The 24,282-nt window shown below is 37.7% G+C and overlaps 1 protein-coding gene across 2 annotated transcripts in view; it reads left to right on the forward strand.

Annotated features, from left to right (window-relative positions):
* IFT56 (intraflagellar transport 56) overlaps positions 1-24,282 on the forward strand; it is a 52,067-nt gene that overhangs the window by 16,076 nt on the left and 11,709 nt on the right. For both annotated transcript variants that reach the window (XM_072867618.1, XM_072867625.1), the window contains exons 6-15: positions 590-735; positions 2,075-2,246; positions 2,658-2,732; positions 3,921-4,023; positions 6,886-6,941; positions 8,740-8,793; positions 9,212-9,275; positions 15,891-15,979; positions 21,725-21,808; positions 23,973-24,042. In XM_072867618.1, the coding sequence (XP_072723719.1) occupies positions 590-735; positions 2,075-2,246; positions 2,658-2,732; positions 3,921-4,023; positions 6,886-6,941; positions 8,740-8,793; positions 9,212-9,275; positions 15,891-15,979; positions 21,725-21,808; positions 23,973-24,042 (913 nt within the window). The remainder of the gene's footprint in view (positions 1-589; positions 736-2,074; positions 2,247-2,657; positions 2,733-3,920; positions 4,024-6,885; positions 6,942-8,739; positions 8,794-9,211; positions 9,276-15,890; positions 15,980-21,724; positions 21,809-23,972; positions 24,043-24,282) is intronic.

The following is a 24,282-nucleotide window of genomic DNA, read 5'->3' on the forward strand; positions in this document are numbered from 1 at the left end:
ATGTTTAACTCTGTTCCTTGTTTTTGTCCTTGTGTGTGTGTTATGTGCTATACAGCAATGCTTTTAAAAGTAAACCATTTAGTTAAAGAAACTGGAATTTTAAGGGGCTGATGAAAGATAATTTGTTAGTGCTGTAAAGAAATCTTGTGAAAATTAGTGCTTGTGTGTTGGCAAGTCTTGCATTATTCTGCTATCCATGAGAAATAAGACTTGGATCTACACATACCAAAATTTCTGCTGGCTCAAATAATAACAATCAAATCTTGTGTTGCAAAATTCTGTTTGTGAAAGAATTAATTCAGCTCTTCCCCTCTTATCCATCAAGTCATGTGACATGTAATTATGTCTAAATCACACCTTAAAGGAAAATGCATACTTAGTTTTAGCCTCACATTTATCTAGTTTCAGCTGGTCTGTCTCTTTAATGTTTGGCTTTCTCCACTGGTCAAATTAACTTTAAAGTAACAGAGTTTTTCCAGATGTTTAATATGAATGACCTGCTGTTTGCAGGTCAAGGACAAAAGTAATCCAGCTAATTAAAATGTTTTTCTTGCTGAACTCTTCTGCGAATGTGTCACACTCTTTTTAGTTCAGTGATGAGAAGAAACTGATGAGCTCTCACCAGAACCTGCAAGACATTACAGAAGATCAGCTTAGTTTGGCATCTATCCACTACATGCGGTCCCACTACCAAGAAGCTATTGATATCTACAAACGCATTCTTCTTGATAATCGGTGGGCATCTCTACTCTAAACCTTATTGCAGTGTCTCTGATACTGTTGGTATTTGAATTCCATTTAGTTGCTTGGTTTCTGAAAGTAGGAATTTTCCCCAATTACGATGTCCCTTTCCCACTGCAAAATGTGCACAAGTTGCAGCCCCCTCAATTTTGTTTATTGCAAATCATTATTGAAAAATGCATGTTTAAAAAGAAGTCTGCTGTCAGATGCTTTCTTTTAATGATATTTTCTTGTAATTCATTCTGAGATCATTTGTATTTTGCTACTTATTTATTCTGAAATTATATATGGTTATGTACCTGCTTTGTCTTTTTCTCCCCTGCCCCCCCCTCCATCCCCCATGGCCAGTCTGGTGATCCTTGCTTGTGATTATTGACTTCTCCTTCACCTCTTAGCCTTTCTAAGAAGGGTTCAGTTCTTAGTTTTTATGTAGAGAGTTCCTTGCATTCCTTTAATTCTGAAATTCTTTTCATTTCTATTTATCCTGCTATGACACTTGTTGATTTTTTGTTTTGTTTTGTTTATCATTTTCTGCAAGTTCTTAGTTCAGAATTTAACAAGGAACAAATTGAATTCTTAAGTGGTTGGAAGTGTTTTTTAATAAAATAGAAACTGCTGTCCCAGAATACATAGCTATCTTTTGGCAGTATCTCCTCTTGAATACTCTAGAGAAAGCTGAGAGTCCATCACAATGTGTATAAGTATGTCATGTAATGCTTGGGGAAAAGACTTTAACTTCCAAGTCCTGTAGAAGCAGACACTCAAAGCTAAAAGAGTAACCTTCATAACAATTATCCTTTTACTTACTGTTACCACAAAGGTCTGTCTTATTTCTGTATCTAGTTCTTCCGTCTTGATAGCTCGTGGCAAGGATTGGCAAGGATTTTTTGAAATAATTGTACTTGATATAAGATAATAAGATCCATTAAAATATTTTCAAAGTTTTACGTGCACATTAAATGTCTTTGCATGTATTGCATAGAAAATCCTATTCTGCCAGGCCAAGTACAGTGCTCATGTTCTGTGCATTTCCTTAGTGTGAAGTTGCCACCATTTCCCAGATTTGCAAACCAGCAGTTTTGTAGGTAATTCTTTAAAGCTACAGTAGCTGCCATTGAAAAAAAAATAATGTGAATCCATATCTGGATCTGTGCGATCTTATCTAACAAACTAGAGCTCTAAAGATACCTAATAAGCATTTCTCAGAAATCCCAGTTTTGATGTGCTTCTAAAAGATACATAGACATGTGAGAGCTTTATCACTGATTTTCGTGTTCTGTAGTATAACTGTCTGGTGGGATTTAAATGTTCTCTTTAATCTTCTTTCCTGCAGGGAATACCTGGCTCTGAATGTATATGTGGCCCTATGCTATTACAAACTGGATTACTATGATGTATCACAGGAAGTGCTAGCTGTTTATCTTCAGCAAGTTCCTGACAGTACCATTGCGCTCAACCTTAAGGCTTGTAACCATTTCCGACTTTACAATGGGAAGGCTGCTGAGGTATCTATTGGACAGCCCTTCAGTTCACCTTTTATTTTAGTTCAAGATTCCATACAGGTTTCTTTTCCTTGTTATCTGTCTTAATCAGTAATGTTGATAATGGCCTTTATCTTGTCATTGTATCTTTCTCTTAGGAATGTCACACATTTCAGTTTCCCTGGTATTAAGCCATCTGTCCACATGTGTGCACAGTGGCCTTACAGTTTTCCCGGTCCACTTTTGACCTTGTGTCTATATGTATTATCCAATTGCTAAAATCATCACATAGAAGTGGGAAGGCAAAAATCTTCTAGTGACCCGGCACTGCTGGAGATGTCTTTCTATCAGTTTTGGGGCTCATACAAAGCTCCATTTATGCTTGTGCGTTTTTTTGTTTTCATTTTTAAAATTTGGGAATGTATGTGATTCTAGGCAGAGCTCAAGAACTTGATAGACAGTGCCTCATCGTCTTTTGAATTTGGCAAGGAGCTCATTAAGCACAATCTGGTGAGTAATGTATTTCTCAGATTTGTTATAAATTTCATTCATTTGTAGAGCTTTTCTTGATGATTCATAAAAAAGAATATTTTGGGAATTGCAGACCCAGCTGAACCTCTGCTGCCATATAAGTCCCATTCCAAAAATCCTACCTGTATAATCAGTGTGCCATCAAGTGTATTTTTGTTCCTGGAATTTTTCCCTGTCAGTTGGAGACTGTGTCAAGAAAATAATAATGCTGCTGCTTTTACCCCCAAAGGCATATTAAAATAATATATGTCCTGTAAGAATACCTTTGCAAGATATTTTGTGAAGCGCAGTCAATAAGGACATTGTAGAATGCATGACCCTGAACTCTTACTTAGTAAGACAACAATGGGAGTGGAATTAAGTTAACCTTGGTCTTCATCCAAAAAGTACTTAACAAGGTATTCATAGGGAAAAAGATGCTGATAAAAGCCAAAATACTTGTGTTCTGCGGTAAGAGAGTCACTAATCACCTGTTAATTTTCCCTGCAGTGGTATTATTACTTTGCTGAACAACTGGTAACAGTAGATTGCTCTTATTCAATGATGGGCAGTTGCTTGCTTTGTCGTTTTTCAAGAGCAGTCACAACAAGCTAACTTTTTTTTCCCCACGAGTTAAAACTGCTTTCAAACTGGACTTTTGTGTGTTAACATTCTTTATTTTGAATGTTGGTCTTTTGCCAGTGGTTTATTGAATAAGTATGTTAGATTTTGTTGGAGGAACCGTCATATCAAAATGAAGTATAAAGAATCGACTGCTCCTGATCGTTTTAGGATCTTGTGGCATTCTAAATAAATGTAGAGTTGTTAGCCTAATTTTTTCATATGAATACATCATAAGCAAATTGTAATTCTGTATGTGTTCCCCTCACTCTTTCTCAGACCATATTATTCTTTAAAATCTTTGATATATAATGTATCACTGCTTTGAGCTGCTAAAAGCTGAAATAAATTAATCTTCACTGATGGATTAAATACTTTATATTCTTCAGAATAAAGGTTGTCATGTTGTAATTCTATAGTTATATTAAAGCAGGGATTATGCTAATGCCAGTACCACTGACCTTTTCCTACTGTTAATATAGGAATTTAAGGACAAATTTACTTGAATTAAGATATCATAGGCAAGATTTTGATACGCAGTTATCAATATGCTGCTTTTCTCTGCAGGTGGTGTTTCGAGGAGGAGAAGGGGCTTTGCAGGTCCTGCCTCCTCTGGTTGATGTTATTCCTGAGGCAAGACTGAATCTTGTGATTTACTATCTCCGGCAAGGTAAATACACCTTCCTCTGGCTCTTTCATAGCTTCAGGGATGACATTCATTCATCTGATCTCAACTGACTATTCCATGAAATGCCTTTTTTTTTTTTTTCTTTGCAGTAAAATGTAATTTATTTCATTTTCTGTTCCTCTGGAAAATAGTGATGTAAGAGTTCCCATGGCTTGCAGAGAAGTGCTTTAATTGTGTGCAGTTAAATAAATCTACTTCAGCAGAGTATTGGAGGTTCTTGGGTTGCAGGAGATGGCTTTGGGGATGGTGGTGTTTATAGTGAGAGGGCCTCTCCTCTGCCTGAATACGTGAAGAATGGTAGGCGTACGTCCTGTGAAGGCAAGGACAACTATTTCTGTAAACAAATAAACAGAATATGAGCCAAAGTGACTGTGAACAAGGCTACAGTTTGTGAACAAGACATTTCATTCCAAATCTACTTTATAACTCTTAAACAATGCAGGTAGGTAGCCAGAATCAGTTGAAAAGGATTTTCTACTTGTTTCTCTCCTTAGTTGGCTGACTCCTTTGAACTTTATCTGAGTTCAGTTTCAGAGCCCTTCCTATTCTCCCATTGTGTTCCTTTATTCAACAGTGGGTTGACTGGCTGAGTGATGAGTAGGTGTTAACTGCAGTCATCTAATATAAGGTGATGTGATGATGCTTTTCCATCCCCTGCTTTCTTATAAGCCTTGTATTTTGTCACCTTTTAAAGGCAACAAAATAAGTTTAGATGACCAGAGCATCTGAAAGCAGAAAAATGTCTTTTTTTTTTTTCTTACTTTTTAAATAAATAAAGTCGATGCCTGCGATTTTTTTTTTCCAAAATATTGAAAAATTACCAGGAAAAAAAGGAGATGTATTCTGCTGGCAGAAGTAAGTCACACCAACTTTGTATTCTTTGCATCCCAATAAGTTCATCAGAGAATCTGAGCATACGTAAACATAGTACATTGAAAAAGCTCTTTGAGCTTTTTATAGTGTGATTGACTTGGAGTTTCAGATACTGATTCTCTTTATGCTTTGTGATCAACGAGGTTGGTGAGATTTAATCTTTGTAGTTGGAATAAGTTCTTTTTGGTGCTCAGTTGTATCCAGGACTCATCTTACTTAGCATCTTACTTAGCCAGTCCTATCTCTCAAGTTTGGCTATGACAAAGGTATAAGAGACCATGTCAAAGACCTTGCTAAAGTCAAGGTATACAGCATCCACTACTATCCCCTTATCTGTAAAACCGGTCATCCATTGGGTTAGTCAGTACGTTTTGGCATTTGGAAATCTATGCCTGCCGTTCCCAGCCACCTTTCTGTCCAGTATTATTGTTGCCAATATCACTATAGGTAATACTGGTATTATTACCGATTATCTTGCCCAATAATATTGTTAAATATAATATATGTTTCAAATTAAGTTCTACTTACACAGAAGCAAAGTTAATCTTGTGCATCACTTAAAAATCAGTCTTGTTTACTCGTTTGCTGTCAACCTTGCAGTAATTTTCATTAGTTAGGTTCTGTTCTTCACTGTGGTATACAAATGACTTTCATGCTGACAAAGGAGGCCAAGGGGAATTAGGATTAAAACCTCCTTCCTGGTTAGGCTAAATTTCCATTTTAAAGTCTTGCTAGTGTAGCAGCATCAGTTAATGTGAGAAATCATTACATCTAATGACTACAGCTGTCTCTCCAAAACTTACAAGGACTCTGATAAAAGTAGGCTTGTGTTAAGACACACTCTGAACAGGGGTAACTGAAGCGCAAACATGCATCCCATTTTTTTCAACTCTAATGTAGTGACTTTTAGCAGGGTTTGGGGCCAGGTATCGAGTCATAATCTGCTCCAGTGAGATTTGCTAGAGGCTTCTGTTGGAGCCTGAAGAGCATAGTTCTGTGTTGATGGTCTACACTGATGAAAATAAGGGCTGCTGTAATTTTTTGTTTGTGGGCTGAGCTAGCCAGAAATAACAAAAACCCTATTTCTATTTAAAAAAAAAAAAGTGATGACTTTTGGCTAGTCTAGTACCTTGTGCTGGCTTACTATGTGACTGCTCAAGGGAATGGGCAGGAAAGCAGAGGGGTTGGATGGGAGCCTGGCAGCTCCAATGTATATTGTCTTAAGTCATGCTGGAGTACTGTCCCCACAGTGTATGGATGGTATGTACTAGCAAAAAAAAGTTTTGTTTGATAAGGCTTGTTCTTATGGGCAGCTGCTATAATGCTGTGTTAACAAAATGTTGCCAGTAAAAACGGCATCTTCACTAGGTTGGTTTGTGAAGCCAACCATAGTGCCAACATCTTTTTTTGATTTAGGTTAAATTTAGAATCTTTTCAGTTTACTTATTTCTTGGGTGGGAAGAAGTTGTTTATTGAATTCAAACTTTACATTTAAACTTCTATACTAGTAGTGCTTTTTGCTTGTTAGAATTAAGATCAGGTAAGAGCTGCTGGACAGACTTTGAAATATTGATAAGGAAAAGATGAAGTTTCCCTTCAGAATCATGTTACCCTATCCTCCTTGAGCGGTAAATAAATAAGAGAAAAGACAGGAAGATGATGGATTTATTATCTTGACCTTGTACTGTTGAGAAGGCAGCCACTGGATTATGAACAAGGAGGCCAAGTCATCTCTACTAGGAAAATTGTAGTAATAAAGAAGCTATTACTCACTCCATGTTTGTTATTTGAGTTCTAGAAAACCATCACCATTGTGGTATAAATTCACAATGATTTATAGTTATCTTCTCTTCCTGTCTAAATGCTTTATTTCTTAGTCTATGACTGTTGGGGAATGTTGTAGAGGATGAGTGACTTGTTCTAATACAGTGTGCTATGGGTTGTCATGCATTCTAACATCTGGTATTTCAGATGATGTGCAGGAGGCTTATAACCTGATTAAGGACCTGGAACCTACAGCTCCACAGGTAATTGGAAACCGATGTCATGGTCCATAAAGATGGAGGTTATAAATTGTTATGAAATCTGCCACATACAAAACTGGTATCCCGAGGACAGCTTGCCTCATTCCCACTTTTAAAGCTCTTGTGTTTTCCATCTTTTTATCAACAGTAGACTTAATGTGCATACATAAAGTATTACATATGAGCATATATGAGTACCTAGCATGTTTATTGCTGTACCCCCTGGGGTCAATAAGAATACAGCTCTGTTGTGTGCAGACTTGATTCTAGTGAGCAGACCATTAGTGCATAGATAAAAGCCCTCTTCCAACTACAGCTACTTGTCACTTCTGCCCTGGTGATGGTAACCATCCCACAGATCTACTAGCTCAGATGCTCATGTGGTTTGTCCTGAAGCCATTTCAATAAAAATGAGCTGGATTAGATTAAACAGTTTAAATAATAGGTCTTTTCTAATTCAATCTCACTTTGGCTGCAATGAGTGAAAACTGCAGTGTGCCTTGGCTGCTACTGTAATTTTCTTTTGTGGCTGTTCCAACATCTTTAGTCTCTGATTTATTCCTCTTTGGAGTTTATTTTCCAAAGGTCACATAGCTGGGCATGAAAGGGACCTTTCATAAGTCTGTGTGAGGATTAGATGGAGGGAGGGAAAAGGAAAACCTTGAGAACACAGATCTGGTGATTCTGTGCTGAGGAGTGTCTTCTGCTGTTGCTTTTCACTTCTCCTTGCATTTTTCAGTATAGCAAGACTTACTTGAACAGTTTTCTGCAGGTATTGGTCCTTTAGCCTCCATTTTCCCCATATATGTGCCTAATATAAATAACATTATATCATTCATGATCACATTTTGAAATTAAAATCTTTGTGCTTTTTTTCCATTTTCTCACTCACACTTGGAAGGAACTCCCCAGTAAGACTTGCGAAACTACTTGTATATCTTCCTTCAGTTCTCAAATTTCTTCTTTGTCATGACGTCTATAGGATAATTATTTGGTATCTGTAAGAGAGTTGGTGTGCTAAAATGATTACTTATCATGCTGGCTAGTACTCTCAGATTGTTTCCTGCACTCTATTTTTGGTCTGTGTACATGTCTCTCTCTTTTCTGTGTTTACATCTGACAGGGCTGTCCAGGTTTATCAGGAGTACCTGCTAAAACAGGTTTATAGCTATAACTCTCAATTAAAAGCTTTGAATAAGACAAATGAGTCTGTTACATGCTGAGAAAATCTTGCTCAGAGAAGAATTAAACTATTGTTGTATCTCATAGTAGAGATTACAGGGTAGTCTACTCCTATTCCTAATTTCAGTAGAGTAACATGACCACAGAGCACAAACCTCTTGACATTTTTGCCCTGATCAGAAATGCTATGCATTTTGGAACAAGGATGGTAGTGGTTATGGTTAACCAATGTGCATACTTGAAGTGGGATCTATGCATTAATATAACAATATTGCACTTGATTATTGGTCATATAATGGTGAAAAGGGCATGATAGTACGTTATGGTGTTCCTTCTGGTGCATTGTCTTTGAGCATAAGACTTATCAGAAAACACACCACCCCTTTGCATCCCACGTATTTAGCAGAAGTGACTAGCTAGCAAGTAGAATGGATTTTTGGGGGGTAACTTTGTACTACTGTGCTGAAGCACTATCATAGTATCATAGTAACCAGATACCTATTAAACTGAGTTGGGATAGAGCAGAATTTAGGAAGAAAATAATGTGCACGTAGGCTTGTACATGTCTCCTGAAATCTTCATGTTGTCTTCTCTGATCCTTTTTACTTTTTTTTTTCAGGAGTATATCCTCAAAGGAGTGGTAAATGCAGCACTTGGACAAGAAATGGGCTCGGTGAGTGAAGCCCATGAGGTTCTCCAGCTTCTCCAAAAGTAGAATGTGAACGGACCTGTAGGGACTGGAATGGATTGAAACAGACAGTCATTTCTGATTTAGATTGCAGGATCTCTGAGTCTCTTAATCTTCTTCTGTACAGTACTCAGTCCAAAATGAGTGAGGTGCACATCTCTGTTGCTAGTCCTGACAATAAATCAAGCTGAATTTGGGTTCTCTGTCCTGCTTCCAAAAAATCTGTTTACTTTCTACAGTGTTCTTGTGTATCTAGGCACATACAGTGGCACATTTACCTTTTCTGGTTTTACTTCAGCCCTGTCTGTTAGTTTCTCCCCATCTGTTCCTCAGAGTATATTTTCACTGTGTATTGTAGCATCAACTCTGGAACTCATGTTGGATATTTTTTTTTCTCTCCCAGAGAGATCATCTGAAAATTGCTCAGCAGTTCTTCCAGTTGGTGGGTGAATCAGCTAGCGAATGTGGTATGTTTGAAATGTTCTTTCTCAATTAGGTAATCCTTCTTACAGTATCCAAATATATGCCATTGTATCTTTGTCTAACTGCTGACTGTTAGCATGACTATTGCTAGGCATTTTGTTGTTGTAGTATGAGTAACAGAAAGTCTAATTAATAGTCCAAAACAAATTTGGAAGTTTAAATTAGAAGGCTCAATTGATTTCAAACCTTAGTATATGAATTTGGCTGGAAAAGAGGCTATACTGCAAACTGCTAGTCTTCACTGGTAGACGTTGTGGCAGCTTGCCTTTGACTAATAATCCCCATTATAGAAACAGAAGACAGCAGCCTAATTAGATGAAGTGTGTGCTGAAACCTCACGGGTACAAATCTAAGACTGCTAATGAAGCCTATCGAGTATGTAGAGTCCTAGCACGGAGTGTGCCCGGGAACTGAGGGTGATAAAAACGTAAAGAGGAATTTGGCTACAGAGAGAAATGGAGGCTCTGGGACTAACTCCTTGGTTGAACCAAAAAACACACACACACCCCCCAAAAAAAAAACCAACCAAACAAAAAAATATATTTTCAATATTTACTTTTACTTATTCAATAATAGACCAAAACAAGACTTTGTCTTCTCTTCCCCTTGCCAAAGTAAAAACAAAATCCCAAATCAAAAAAGCCAGTAGTTGGAACACAGAAATTCAAACAAAATGGGGCTTCACAGTTTCCTTTGTAGGCATTGTCAGTAGGACTGTTTCTTTACGTGGGTAACTTATGCATGTTTATGGTACAGACAGCTCATGGTCCTCAGAGACAGAATGCTGTCTCCTGTGTCCATGGTGACTAAAGAGAAGGAGCTAAAGAGACAGGGCAGCAGCACTGATGAAACGTTCAGAAATACTGTTGAGCTATTCTGTTCCCCTTGCAGCCCTTTTACTGTTGAGATCGTGCAGCAGAGAACTTCACATTGGAAGGCTGGAAGTGGCTTCCCTAACACATTCCTTTTGCATTGAGGCTATCCCTTTGGAGTTGGGATCCCAGCTAACAGAAAGAAGCAATATGAACTGTGAGACTCGGGATAGTGGGCATATAGCTAACTGGGTTGGTGATGCCAGTAAAGTTACAGGATGACTGATACAATGGTGGTAGACCTCTTAATGCCCATAACAGTCGTGCAGGTGTGATGAGTGAACATAGCACGCATGGATAAAAATAATACAGAGATAGTCTGAGAAAAGATATCCTGAAAAGATGTATAGTGAAGATATAGCCCAAAACCCAAATTGAAATTGTTAGGAAGCTAAAACTCTTAATTTTACTGTGAAATATTTTTAAACCCATATGCAAAACAGGATATACAGGCTAAGACTTGAGGTATGCTTGGAGGCGGGGCGGGGGGGGGGGCGGGGAACAGAAATGTAGTCTGATTAGGAAGGTGGGTTACTTAAAAAAAAATGAGCCTATGGGAAGGATTGGTTCCAACTAAAGGTAAATGGAAACATTAGTACTGCAAGCATCTTACACTCTTGGTACTTCCATGTAAAAACTGCTTTGTCATCTTTTTAAAAACTTGTGGGAGAGAGCTGACATACAGAAGAGCACACAGTTCAAGTTAACTCCTCCTTTAAAGGCAAAATAGCGTGAGGGGTTTTTTGTATCCTCCAATGAAGGACAGGTGGAGGTCAACAAACTGTAGATAGGAAATAGAAGAGGCAAACAGAGTTCAATTTAGATAGGACATAACAAAAAGCAAACACATGAAGACCAAATATGTACGTGTTTTTATACAAATATTAGATGTTTTACAAGAAGATGAATAAAGTGGAACACGTGGTTTTAGAAAAGGAAGCTATAAACCTAAAATTTTTTAAATGTGATAGGAAGGTAATATGTAGGATATTGTTCCTATTTAACTTACAATGGGGTATTACTAAATAGATGATGCCAGTGGAGAAATGGTTCTAAACATTATATAAACCTTCTCACAAAACAAAGTAAATATCTTTTCTGTATCAGTGAGTAACATAAAATTGTTCTAAATTACGTGCTCCAATAGGAGACGACTCATATTGAGGCTAAATTATTCACCAGCCAGCCTGGATGGGAACACTGACTGGCATATTAAAGAGGTTAGAGATTTTATATAGATAGATAATGAAATAATAGTTGGAGATTTCAATTCTGTCCCTATTGACCTCATAAATGCAATGACATGGCATGGTATAGAGAATGAATTTTTAAATGCTAAGTTTTCATCTTTCTTGGAGAACACACAAGTGAACAGGTGACTCTAGACCAATACAGAGATTACATAGAACCTGATTTGAAATTTTATGATGAAAATCCAATTCTGTTACAGTGATCTGAGTATAACCCAATTCAAAATCCATGTGTTAGCAAATACCTCAAAAAATTTCCACAGTAGTAATTTCAAGAAGAGAAAGGTTATTATGTAGCTTCCCATTTCTAACAGAAAATTTTCAGTGAAGTAGCAGTGAAAAGGATAAAATGCACCTGATTTGAACACTTGAAAGAACCTTTTGTTTCTTTAAAGAAAGGGCTCGTATTCATAATTAATGAGCTATAGGAGACAAATAATGACATGACTAGATTTGCCAATGGTACAAAATTACCCATAGTAGGAAAAATGAAAGCTTCCACAATGATGAAAGCTGTGGAAGAATATATGAGGCTGGGTAATAATAGCAAATTAAATTTAGCTTTGATAAATGCAAAGTAGTACATAGCGGGGAGGGGGGGGAACCTTAAACTATATTTGCAAAATTATCAGAAAAGTTGAAGAGAATCTTAGGAATTGATGAGGAAAGAAGGAACAAACCAAAAATAATTACTGTGTCATTGTATACAGATGTAGTTTCCTTTCTGGAATAGTGTGTACAGCTCTGGTTATTAAATCTCAAAAAAAAATGGTAGAACAAGAAAGGGTACAATAAAGACAGCAAGGATGTTCAGAGAAAGGGGAGAACTTCTTGACCAGGGAGAGATTAAATAAAGGAGGATACATGGCCTGGAAAATGATGACTGAGTTTAGTTACGTTCGCAATACAGAATATCATAAATGACAAGGAGAAGAGGAATAGAGAAGAATCAGTTACTGTACCATACAAAAAACAAGGAGCATTGACATAAATCATCATGCAAGACAATTAAAACAAACAGCATGAATTACTTTTTCATCACGTAACACAACTTATTTGATATAGAATCTTGCAAGAACCAGAAGGTATAAAGAAATTTGTAGAAGAAAAGTCCGTTGGCTGTTTAACACAAATTTTTCAGTAATGATTAGGAAGTCTTCAGTGCAGATTGTTGGAAGCTGAGAGAAACTTCAAAGGAAGTGGCATTACATACCACAGCATGTATTATATGTGAAATCAGAATATGTTCTTTCTATAGCTGTATATTCTTACTCGGCAAGCTTCTGAACCAGATAGACTTTGGATCCAATATGATAATTTTTATTTTCTTATGTAACTGAGCATATTAGCCACTATGTTGTATATTTGTGGTCATTTTTGATCTGCTGCCTTTGCTTTGCTGGATTTAGAATGGAAAACAGAATTCTTGCTGTTTGTATACTTGGGCTTTTGCTAAGTAGCCAGCTGTGCTATTCAAGCATGTAAGTCATGCTTCAGCATTTCCCACTGTGCCAATCCTTGCAAGGAGCTAGTACCACTAGATTGTGTTTAAGATCTTTATCAAGTTACTCAGCTGCTTTGCAGATTTATAATACAAAAGTAGGTTGTGCTCACTAGGGTGAGGAAATCCTATGCTGTGTCTTTGCTCACAACTGGGCCTACAAGGCTCCTGATTTTAATGTGGATTATCAAAAATTAATGGATTAAGATGAAGATGTGGAATGTTTTTTCAAAACAAGATCCTGTCTTTCTGAGTTGCTCTTGTTAACTGTAGGAATCCCATGACTGCATTAAGAAAAAATTAGCAACAGACAGTTTAGGAAGAATACACTGTCATGTATTGGTAAAGTCCTTTGGGGTCATCAATTAAGCCCTTTGCTATTTTTAATTAGATCTCTGACTTGGAGGTTCAAGGAACATAGAGCAAACAAAGTTAATGTGAAAGTCCTTTCCAATACATGTACACATTTCATCTCATGTTGGAAGTTATGTATTTTAAGAGGAGTGGGGACACCCAAAACAAAAAAACCAGGAAGCACTTACAGTCTAGGAGTCAATATTCACCCTCTAGCAACAATAAATAACACCCAGAACAGCAGCTTGGTTTACTGGCGTTTTTGAAGCTTAATAAAAATTCTTAATCCCAATGACATAAAAAGGAACTGGCATTACAAAGGAGGATATAACTAGATTTTTATAGTTAATTCTCATGCTCTTCTCCCAGGGTCTCAACTGGGTGGAAAATGAAACAGATCAGATTTCTGAGATAAGTTAAGGAGGAAATGGTATAGGAGGAACATTAGTGAAAATAAATGAACATAAACATTTCCATTAAATGCAGTGTTTCTGGTGCTTAACATAAGTCTTACAAACTACTCTAAAAACACAGCAAGCATAATTGGAGAAAACCACCCCTTTCATTTGCAGTGGTCCTCTTTTAGGACCAAGTCAGGCATATCTAGTGTTGGGTGGGAGGAATGAAACATTTCTTCTGGACTTTGTGCAGTCTTTTCTTTGAGGTATTCTTAGGTCACCCTAAGTAATTTTTCAAAATGAGAACTTTTTCCTCTTCCTGCATGAGTCACATGGGATGAATTAGAACTATAAAACTCTAGTTTTCCTGTCACTAGTAGTATTCATTGCTGAGTTGTATGAGGTTTACACATGTTTTACTTGTTTGGTTTTTAATGAAATCTTTCACTAAAAGTATATGGAGGACGGTATGCTGGCCTAACAAAATTTTCTGCCAAAGTGTGGACGTAAGAATAAATACTGAAACTTGGAAACTCTCCAATCATATATGGGAAAAGAAAAGTGTGGTTCTAATATTTTGTTACTGTGATTAATTTTTACTGAAAATGTATTCTCAGTTTTAAGTCTCCTTTGCATGTTTATTTGCATTTCTTTAAATTTTGTTTAAAATACATTACTGTGAGTTTATGAACTTCAAAAATTGAATATGAGAGAAAAGGAGCACTTTTGAGGTACCTGCATTCTCATTACAACAAAAAAGAGTGGAAGAACACTAAGGAAAATTGTTTCTGTTATTGTCCTGTCAAGGCATATATGTGTCATAAGTATGCCTGCATGTAAAAAAGGACAGATAAATATACAGGTCAGTTTCTGCTCCCAAGTGAACACTTCATAAATAACCAAATAATTTTCTTAAGTTGGAGAACTGAATGATGTGGTTCAGACATAGATAAGGATGGATTGTCTCTTTATGGAAATGACAGGACATCCAAGCTCTGTATCTCATAGTGCTAAAAGATAAAAAATGAAAATATTCTGCTTTCCTTTGAAATATATTTTGAGATCTTATATAGTGCTTTCCAGGAATAATTACTACCCTACCTTATTTAAAGGCAAATGCACAATTTTCCAGTGGAATGCTATATTTTGTGCTGTGGTATGGAGTCAAAATATTGGTCTTCAGCTAGATGAAATTTCTATATACAGAAAAGATATTTTAATTTTCTGGTGTGGATGGATTGGTGGTAACTAACCTACAGGAGCAGATTACTTCAGGGATGTTGGTAGCCTTAGGATCTTATCTCCTGTCAGCTCACCAAACTGCACAGAGCAACATGCTCCCTAATAATTATTTGAATAGTGAAATAGCGATTTGACATCACTTGGGTTTATGCCTTCCCAGCTTCTACTTGGGTTTGTCCATCTCTGACCAATTTCTGCTGGTTTGGTCTAACAAAAACTAGTCCTAGTAAGCTTACTTCAGAATCTCTAAAAAAGCTTTGAAATAGTTTTTCAGTAACACAGCTAGCAATTTCAGAGTAGATGACAGCATAGTATGATGGCAGCAAAGTTTATGATGACATAGATGGCAGCAAAGTTTACTGACACTCATTTGAACTGATATGCCTAACTTATGGCTTTACCACTTGTGAGCAATGTGGTAAATCCCAAGTGCATGAAAATTAATATTCATATTATATTTCATCACTGAGTATTTTTCCTGTGCATGTATTAATTTTTTTTAATATAACAATATTTTCAGTGTCTCAAGTTTACTCTTTCACTGTAACTAAAATTAAAATATGTAGAGCTTCTTTGTCCAGGATAACTGAAAAGCATGATTTTAAAGAGAAAAGGCTAATGAGGTTAGAATAACAAACTCAGGCTTTGTATCAAGTGTCATTTCCTAAGAGTAAGAATAATTTATGTTAAAATTATGCTACATAAATTGTGTCATGGAAAAGGCCTGTTACTTAAACAATTTGTCTCTGTAGAATTTGCTGTTGAATACAGTCTTGAAATAGTTATTGTATGCTGTAGAGAAAGTTGACAAGATGATCTAATAGTTTTTCTAACCTGTAGTATGGTCCTTTGCCTTGAAAAGGCAAGTTACACTATTTTTAGAAGTCAGTTGCTTTCATAGTCGCCAGCAGTCTTGACAGTGATTTCCATTACTATGTGATTTTTAAATTCTACCAATCTGCATTTCTCTTTTGAATTTTAGATACCATCCCAGGGAGACAGTGCATGTCCTCCTGCTTCTTTCTTCTTAGACAGTTTGGTAATGTCCTGATTTACCTCAACTCAGTCAAGGTTAGTATTATTATTTAGTATTGGTAGTACTCTAATACATGGAATCACCATTTATGGAATTAGACTGTACTGTGTGAGACACTATGTATACATAAAAAGATACAGAAACACAACAGTAACAACAAAACACAGGAACAACAGTGGGACAAGTGGTCAATACAGCAAATGGATCAAAATGTAAAGAAGCAGTTTAGATAGCATTGTGCAGCATGGTGCTCTTATCACACTTGCAAATTAACCATTATCAGGCTTTCTGGTGGCATCACAGAAGACAAGGAAGATAATTAAAGGAAGACAATGAAAAAATTTGTAGATATTAATGGGGTGGGCAGCATGGAGGAAAAAAAAATTACTTTTTTTTTTTAAGACTTATCAAATGAGTGATGAAGATTATTGTCACTGGTTAATAATTGGGAACAACATTTTAATGAATAAGAGTGTGTAAGGAAGATAAGACATGAAGGACCCTGAAAGTAATAAAGCTTATATTTTATAGGGAAAGCAGTCACTGAAAGGCTAAGATAGGGCAGTATTACCAAAGCAGTAAGCTAAGAATATTATTTTTGCAGAAGTAATCCGAGTGGTAGCCTGCAGGCAATGTTGCATTTTTCAAAGTAAGAGAAGGAGATTGCATTTATCATAATGCAGCATTATCAGATCACCAGTATTCAATGGATAAAATGGATATAACTTACAGATATTCAGTTATAAATCAGATGTGAGGAAAAAGAGAGAGGCTGGAGTGTGGAGGGTTAAGTGATTGCAGTCTTGTTCTACTGATATGAAACTACAGTTGTAAGAACTATATTTGGTAGGAAGAGGAATGAGAATCTAAAAAGAAGTGGCTAGGGAGATGCATGAGATGAGGACAATTACAATGTTCTAAGGAGGGTGAGACCTAAAGAAAAATATGTGGCTGTAATGATGCCAAAAGCAGCTGATAAGTGAAGAATGATGAAGGTGTAGTGTTTTTAAACTTTGTCTGGAAAGAGGTCATGGAAGAAATCCCAAGTGGCTGTAGCCACTGGAATGGCTACACTGTAGTAGAATGAAGAGACACCCTACCACCACCACCCCAGATTGGAGTGTGTGTGTGTAATTTGAAAAAAGGAGAGCTGGAAACTAACAGTGAGATTTGTTTTGCCTAGCTTGAGCCAGCTAAAAGTCAGACTTATAGTTATAACTATCACCTGGTCTCAGTCTATAGCCAATGGGGGCGGATGGTAATTTCTGGAGGAGAATTCATCCTGTGTATTTCTTACACTTAGAATGGAATGAGTCACCCCATAGAAATACCCAGCTCTTTCCATTTACTTAAAGTTCTTAAACAACTAGGTCTGACCTAAAAAGGTTAAAGTTAAATGCAATTACTCACCCCCTCCAAGGTATATAGGAAAGCTTATGTCCTCGTTTTGGCTGGGATAGTTAATTTTCTTTCTAGTAGATGGTATAGGGCTGTGTTTTGGATTTAGTATGAGAATAATGTTGACAACACACTGATGGTTTAGTTACTGGTGAGCAGTGCTTACACAGAGTCAAGGCCTTTTCCTGCTTCTCACACTGCCCACCAGCAAGTAGGCTGGGGGTGCACAAGAAGCTGGGAGGGGACACAGCTGGGACAGCTGACCCCAGCTGACCAAAGGGATATTCTATACCATATGACATCATACTCAGCATATAAAGCTGGGGGAAAAGCTGGCCAGGGGTCCGCTGCTCGGGAACTGGCTGGGCATCGGTCAGCAGGTGGTGAGCAGTTGCATTGTGCATCATCTGTTTTGTATATCTTTTTATCATTGTTATTTTCCCTTTCTTTTCTGTCCTATTAAATTGTCTTTATCTCAACCCACAAGTCTTACCTTTTTTTTTTTTTTTTTTTTAATTCTCTCCCCCATCCCACTGTGGGGGAGTGAGCGAATGACTGTGTGGTGTTTAGCTGCCTGCTGGGTTAAACCACAACAGCTTAAAAATGAGAGAGAGAGAAGGGGAGCATCTGGGGAGGCAAATGGAGTCATTATTAATATTGGAAAGTAAGGCATGGCTAGTGTTTGTAAAGGAAAGAGCCAGAAGTGAACAAGACACTAAAAAGAAATTAAGAGGGTGAAAGTGGGCAATAGGATGATCGGAGGATAGGTCAGAGTCATGAGGCAAGAGAAGTGCTACAGGGAGGGGATTAAGTGAGACAATTCTGCATCTGTGAGGGTATAAAGGAAAGTGTTGTAGGAAGGGTTGGAAAGAGAATCTGAAGGGAAAAGGAAGAGCACAGAATACTCAGTATTATTTTATAAAATGTAAGAGCCCATGCAGAGGGAAATATAGGTGAGGAATAGATCTAATGTTTAAAAACTGTTGGGAGGAAGGCAGAAACAATGACAGGTACAGGTATGCAAGCCTTCAATTCTGCTATATTTATCAGCTAGAAGAAGGACCGTTCTTCCCTTGTCAGATTTGGGAGAAAAGATTTTATTATGTGTGCATAGGGGAGGGGAAGACTGTTTGGATGTTTTCTTTTAAAAACTTAGCTGTTTTGATGAAAGTATGTAGAACTGCTGTTGCACATTATAACATATATATGTGGATCTCAGCTTGCAAACTGGACTTCACATATACATGCCTTTGGCATCAGTAACCATATATCTGTTTTGATTTGACCCACATTTAGGCAAAGATAATTTTTTAAAAAATATTCCCTCAGTTTTCACAGTTGTAATGTGACTGCATTTATAAGGATGAAACAGAATATTATGTTAAGTAAAGAAAATTCAATATAAAAAAAGATTGATGCATTTCATTGCACAGTGGTGTACTCTTATTTGAAATACTGGGCACTCCCCCCTCAACTGCAGAAAGAAAGGTGATTCAGAGAATAATTAGGAATTGAAATAATGTCTATCTTTTAAATCTCTTAAGACAATATTTCCTATAGAGGGAAGTTAAGAAAATAAAATGATACAAAATGAGGATTAGAATAAACAAGGTGGATTTGAAACCTCCATTTCTATTAGGAGAGGCTGAAAACAAGGTACAGCTTGCTGGAATTGCAGCAAATTCACCATGTCTTTTCTAAGAAAATGGATTTTGTCCCTCTCAAAACACAGTTGGTTTATGGAGCTCATTGTCATAGTTCAAGGTAGGGTTGAGGTTGCAAGTTTGGAAGGTTTTATAGATTGTATCTAGCAAGCTGCAAAATGATCAAGCTTAAGTAAAAGATGTATTTGTTAAATTCTTGAAGGGAATCATAAATACTGGTACTTTGAGACATAATGCAGTTGATAAACAGCAAGGGACAAAGTTTTCTCCCTACCACCACTTTCTTTGCACCGTCCTTTTGAAGTAGTTGGTACTCATAATTTTCTAGCTGAGACTAACCACTGCTCAGATTTACTTAGGTCATTCCTCTCCTCTTCAGGTCACAGGGATGCAAATAATTCTTCCTGTGCCACTTTACAGGCAAGGTTTAGGTGGCTTTACAGTCACCTTTGTGTTTCATTCACAGGAATCAACTTCAGGAGAATCTCTGCAGCTCTTTAAGTGGAGCTGTGCACTCTGTGAAGATTGTTTGCGTGATCTTCTCTCAGGAAACACCACTTTCATCCATGATTGATTAAAACTGCTTTAGGCATGAGAATGTCTCAAAGGACACCTTATTATAAATGTATTGCCAGCTGCCCTGAGGGTGACATTATAACACTGAGGATCAACTGAGAAGACAAGCTAATTCAGGCTCAGCTGAGTTCTGGCCACAACGAATGCTTAATTGTTCAACTGGGTATCTGAGCATCTCATTGAAATGGACATGACTCAGAGCTCAGTTGGTTTTATGAAAAGATTGAAGACCACTAAAAAGACCACAAAAGAGTCAAGTCCAGTACATATAATGTGGCTTAAAGAAAAAGAAACAAAATATCTAGGTGCTGTGAATGTGTTGCACTGTTGGCAGTACTAGTTCATTTTTACTGGTTTTGTTTTTGCAGCAGGTCTGGTCTTTAGCACAAATACAGCCAGGACAGAATGACACCGTTTTTTAGTTTGATTGCTGACAGAGTTTCTTTTCCATTTTAATTCAAAAATACAATGGGGGCTATTTGAACAGAAAGAACTATTCATGCAGTAAAACTAGCATTTTGCTCACCAGCTTTGCTTAACCTGGGACTTGTGCTGATTCACACGAAACTATCATTGAGGAAGAATAGAGTGAAGTGTTGTAATTCTCATATAGTGAAACCAGTTAGTTCACCCTAAGGGTGCTGAAATGTTTTCACAGACTGCGCTTGAGATTCATCCGATTGGTTCATCCTCATGCTTTCACATAGCTTGCTATATTTGCCGGCTCTTTTGGACCCTAACGTAGACTATTTGGGTGAAACCTAGACATCTGGCAAATGGTGGCCACCCCCCATCTCTCCTGTCCAGGCATTGGCTTCATGTATGTGGGTGGACTGGGACAGTACCCTTTGACTACCTGTGACAGGGAAGGGAAGAGGTTCCTCAAGTATCTCTACATAATTAAAGAAGATAGCACTGGGAAAGGGTTTTGTCCCTTGCTTCCCATATCTTTTGTATAGTCCCAGTTGTGCTTTTTACCTCCTCCTTACTCCTTAATGAGGGAACAAAACAAAAGTTTGGTCTTCCTACACAAGTTCAGTTTCTTTTATAGATGTTATATAAGCAAAAACATTTTCACACACCTTGCTGTTATGCACACAGGAAAGCTTTTCTTGCAGTTAACTATAGTGGATAAACCACCCTGCTTTTTTCCTATGCTCTTTCACAAGCACTGCACCTCTGCTCAGCAGGGATCCTCAATCCCATTCACACTTGTCGCTGTGGTATTATGTTCTACCTTACCTCTATGACGTCTACTGCTAGTGTAGGATAATGCTGAATGTAGAACACACACAGCTGACTTGGTCATCTGAGTTATACTTCAATCTGACCATGATCAAATCTAAGCTAATTGGGTCAAACCCAAACATCAGGCTAATCTGTACCTAGAGTTATATTTCCTGCTTTGGCCCATGCAGCTTTTCAGAAAAGACACAGCTACATCAACCTGATCTGTCATTAACCAGGTGTGTCCAGTCTAATATTATGGGAGAGAAAAACTTAATATTGCACTTCAGATAGAGAGAAGGGTGCCTGTAAGCAAGGCTTGAGCTTAAGGAAGTCCTGTTACACGGTGTGCTGCCTGGTTACAGCCTGGTACTGCAGCTCCACCTTCATCATGTGATCCAGTGTGTCAGACTAGCATCTGTCATATAACCAGATCCGCAGGATCTCTTGTTGAACCTCGGGAAGTCTTGGAAAAACAAACTGTTCATCTCCTTAAGCCATTAGGGAGTCAACTGCCTATTTACTACCGTAGTGGTGAAATAAGTGCTTGGGAGGTGAAAGAGACCATGGCAGCACAGCATGTCTTCACATGCCCAAAGTGAAAATTACACCCGTAAAAGCTGCCACTGCAATTTTGAGCTTGGAGCATTCTCCAGATCTCTCATAGTTAATACTGTGGAATGTTCCAGCTGTGTTTGTAGTCACAAATGTAGGATGGAAAGCCAGTCCATAATTTTCTACCCACTATTTATAAATGCTGTATGTTCATAATGTGGGTTTTTCTTTTTCCTTCCCATTGTCTTGACATAGTCTGACTCAGATTGGGGGGGGGGATATTTTTAATGTTGTTATACCATGAGAGGAGGGGTTTTTGTTTTATTTATTTGGGTTTTGTTTGTGTGGCTTATTTTCCAGAGTTACTTCTACAACGATGACACTTTTAACTTCAACTACGCCCAAGCCAAAGCTGCCATGGGCAATTTTAGCGAGGCTGAAGAGGTATGTATTTACTTTCTTTAAAAAACAACAATGGAAACATTTCACACGTACTCCCCTCTTCCCTTCCTTTTCTCCCTCCAGATCTTCATGTTGGTTGAAAATAAGCAGGTTGTGGAACATCATCTTCCCCTTCTTAGAGGAACTGAAAGTCTCAGTGAACACTATTCAGAAAAGATTATTTTGCTAATCTTGTAACGTGAGGGAGTCATGCTGCTTGTGGTGCATCACAAGAGTGCTTGCAGCTATCTCTAATTGATCAAAGAATGCCCTCTTAATCAGATTTCCTACACTTTGTCTGGGGTCCCAGGCAGTCTTATTGTTCAGACTGACTAGGGCATGCTGAGTAAAAGACGCTGAATAGTTAAGAGCTTCTAGGTGTCCGTAGAAATTTGTGTTTAAAAAAAAAAAATTAAAAAATAATTTCTTCCTCTGGGAGATGTGGGAGGAAAAGAGGAAGCGCTCACTATCTTATTCAGCAGCATCCAGATGCAGCTGGAAGAGATTAACTTCTACACACAGCATTTTTTGTGTCTATGTGCAGTAGAAACTTAATTACAACTAAAATATGCAAAAGCAAATAGCTATTATGAAGATGGAAGCAACATTTTCCACAAGACCAGAAGGAAGACAAGCCAGAAAAGAAAACAACCATGTAGTCTAAAGTGAATCATATAGGTTGGTTGGTTTGGGTGGGGTTTTTTTGTTTGTTTTTCCTGTCTTTCTAACTTTTTAACTCTTTGGGTTTCTTGACAACAGAGCCCCCCTGGGTTTTTTTCTTTTCTCTTTTTTTTTTTTTTCCCCGTTCCTCCCCAGCACCCACCCCCTTAATTTCTGTGACCTGAAATTGCATCTCTCTTTAAGAAAAATCTCCAAGACTGACAGGCAAAACGGATATGTATTTCAATTCACCTACCTTAATTAGTTAGCTTAATGAAAATGCAGGTGAGTATCTTAAAACTATGCTAGCAGGCTATGCTGATAAAAATGATAATGCTATAAGTAAGCTTTAGCTGCAGCCAGGCAACAAAGAAACACAAAGGTGTAAACTGCTGTTAATCCACATTTTTCCTCGAATGTTCTTACAAATGATTCTATATAAACTTGTGTTTTGTAGCTGGTGCGTTTAAATAACAGGATTATGTAATTAAATTGATTAGTCTGTCCTAATGTCTGATCTTTGCCTGTGATGACACTTTCATATAAAGATCACCCTTCCCCAGTGTCTCATAAACTTGTAAAATATCTCCACATGTAGCACTTATTAACTTATTAAAAAGCTTACCTCCCTGGACATAATGAAATAAAACCTATGATGAAGTGCTACTTACACTGATAATGCTGCCTTTTTTTTTATTTCTTCCCCACCCCCAAAATTAGGGGATCAGCAATGTTTAACCAATAAAAATATCAGTAATGTGTGGAACTCACTGTTCCAGTACATACATCTGCTCCTATAAAGGTATTTTGAGTTTTGCCAGTAGCATCCTAGTATAGTTACAAAGATACCTGCAGAGAGGCATAAATAGCTGTGGGTTTTTTTTTTTTCCCCTGTGAGTAAGGCCAGAGTACATTTTAAGATGCATAACTTCCCCCCCACGCATCCCTTTCGATGTAGAATGCAATAAACCTGTATTTGTACAGTAAGTTACAAAAGACGAATGTTTTGCCTTGGAACCTTACTGAAACCAAAATGGTTAGCAATGGCTTATTGCTGACTTGGAATGATCTCTGACATGTATGGGGAGGAAAGGTTCATATATATGTGAAACTTCTGGTATTTCAAGAAGATGCTAATGTAATTGTTTGCATTGCTTTCTAAACAAACACATTCCAAATAGCTTTTCCCACAGGCCCAGTGTTCCTTTGTACTGTTTGTGTTGCATGGCCGCCCACTGGCACTTGTTCAGAGCAGGCCCCACCCTCTGCACAGCTTGGTGTTTTGCAGCTGCAGAAGTCCCTTGTTAAGCATGGCACTGTTTGAATCCTCCACCTACCCGACACAGAGAGATGCCTCTGCACTGCGCTTGCATACCCTAGCTCTTCTCATGAAGCAGTTGTTTGTGTGGCTTAAGCCTTAGCTGCGTGTTGAAACGAGGCCAGGTCTGCCTTCTGTTTGTTTAAAAGTACATGCATGTATAATCTCTTATTTTCCTTCTTCCTGCAGGTGTTCCTTTTGATCCAGAGTGAGAAGATAAAGAATGATTTTGTTTACCTTAGCTGGCTAGCTCGCTGCTGTGAGTCACTTTACCCTCAACATTGCAGAATACAGATCCTCCTCTATTGCATCAGTCTTGGCAATCCACTTTCTTAATTGAATTTAATGTTGTAGGTGGATTCAGGACTGTGAAAGTGAAAAGCTGATTGCACTAGTTATAGTGTGGGTGGTTATTGCACCTTTCATACATCTGGCTTTAGCAACCAATTACTGCTTCAGTGCGGCGCTGTTATAGTTCCATCAATGCAGCTTTGTCCTA

The sequence above is a fragment of the Ciconia boyciana genome, chromosome 1, assembly GCF_034638445.1.
Source record: "Ciconia boyciana chromosome 1, ASM3463844v1, whole genome shotgun sequence".
Classification (NCBI taxonomy): domain Eukaryota; kingdom Metazoa; phylum Chordata; class Aves; order Ciconiiformes; family Ciconiidae; genus Ciconia; species Ciconia boyciana.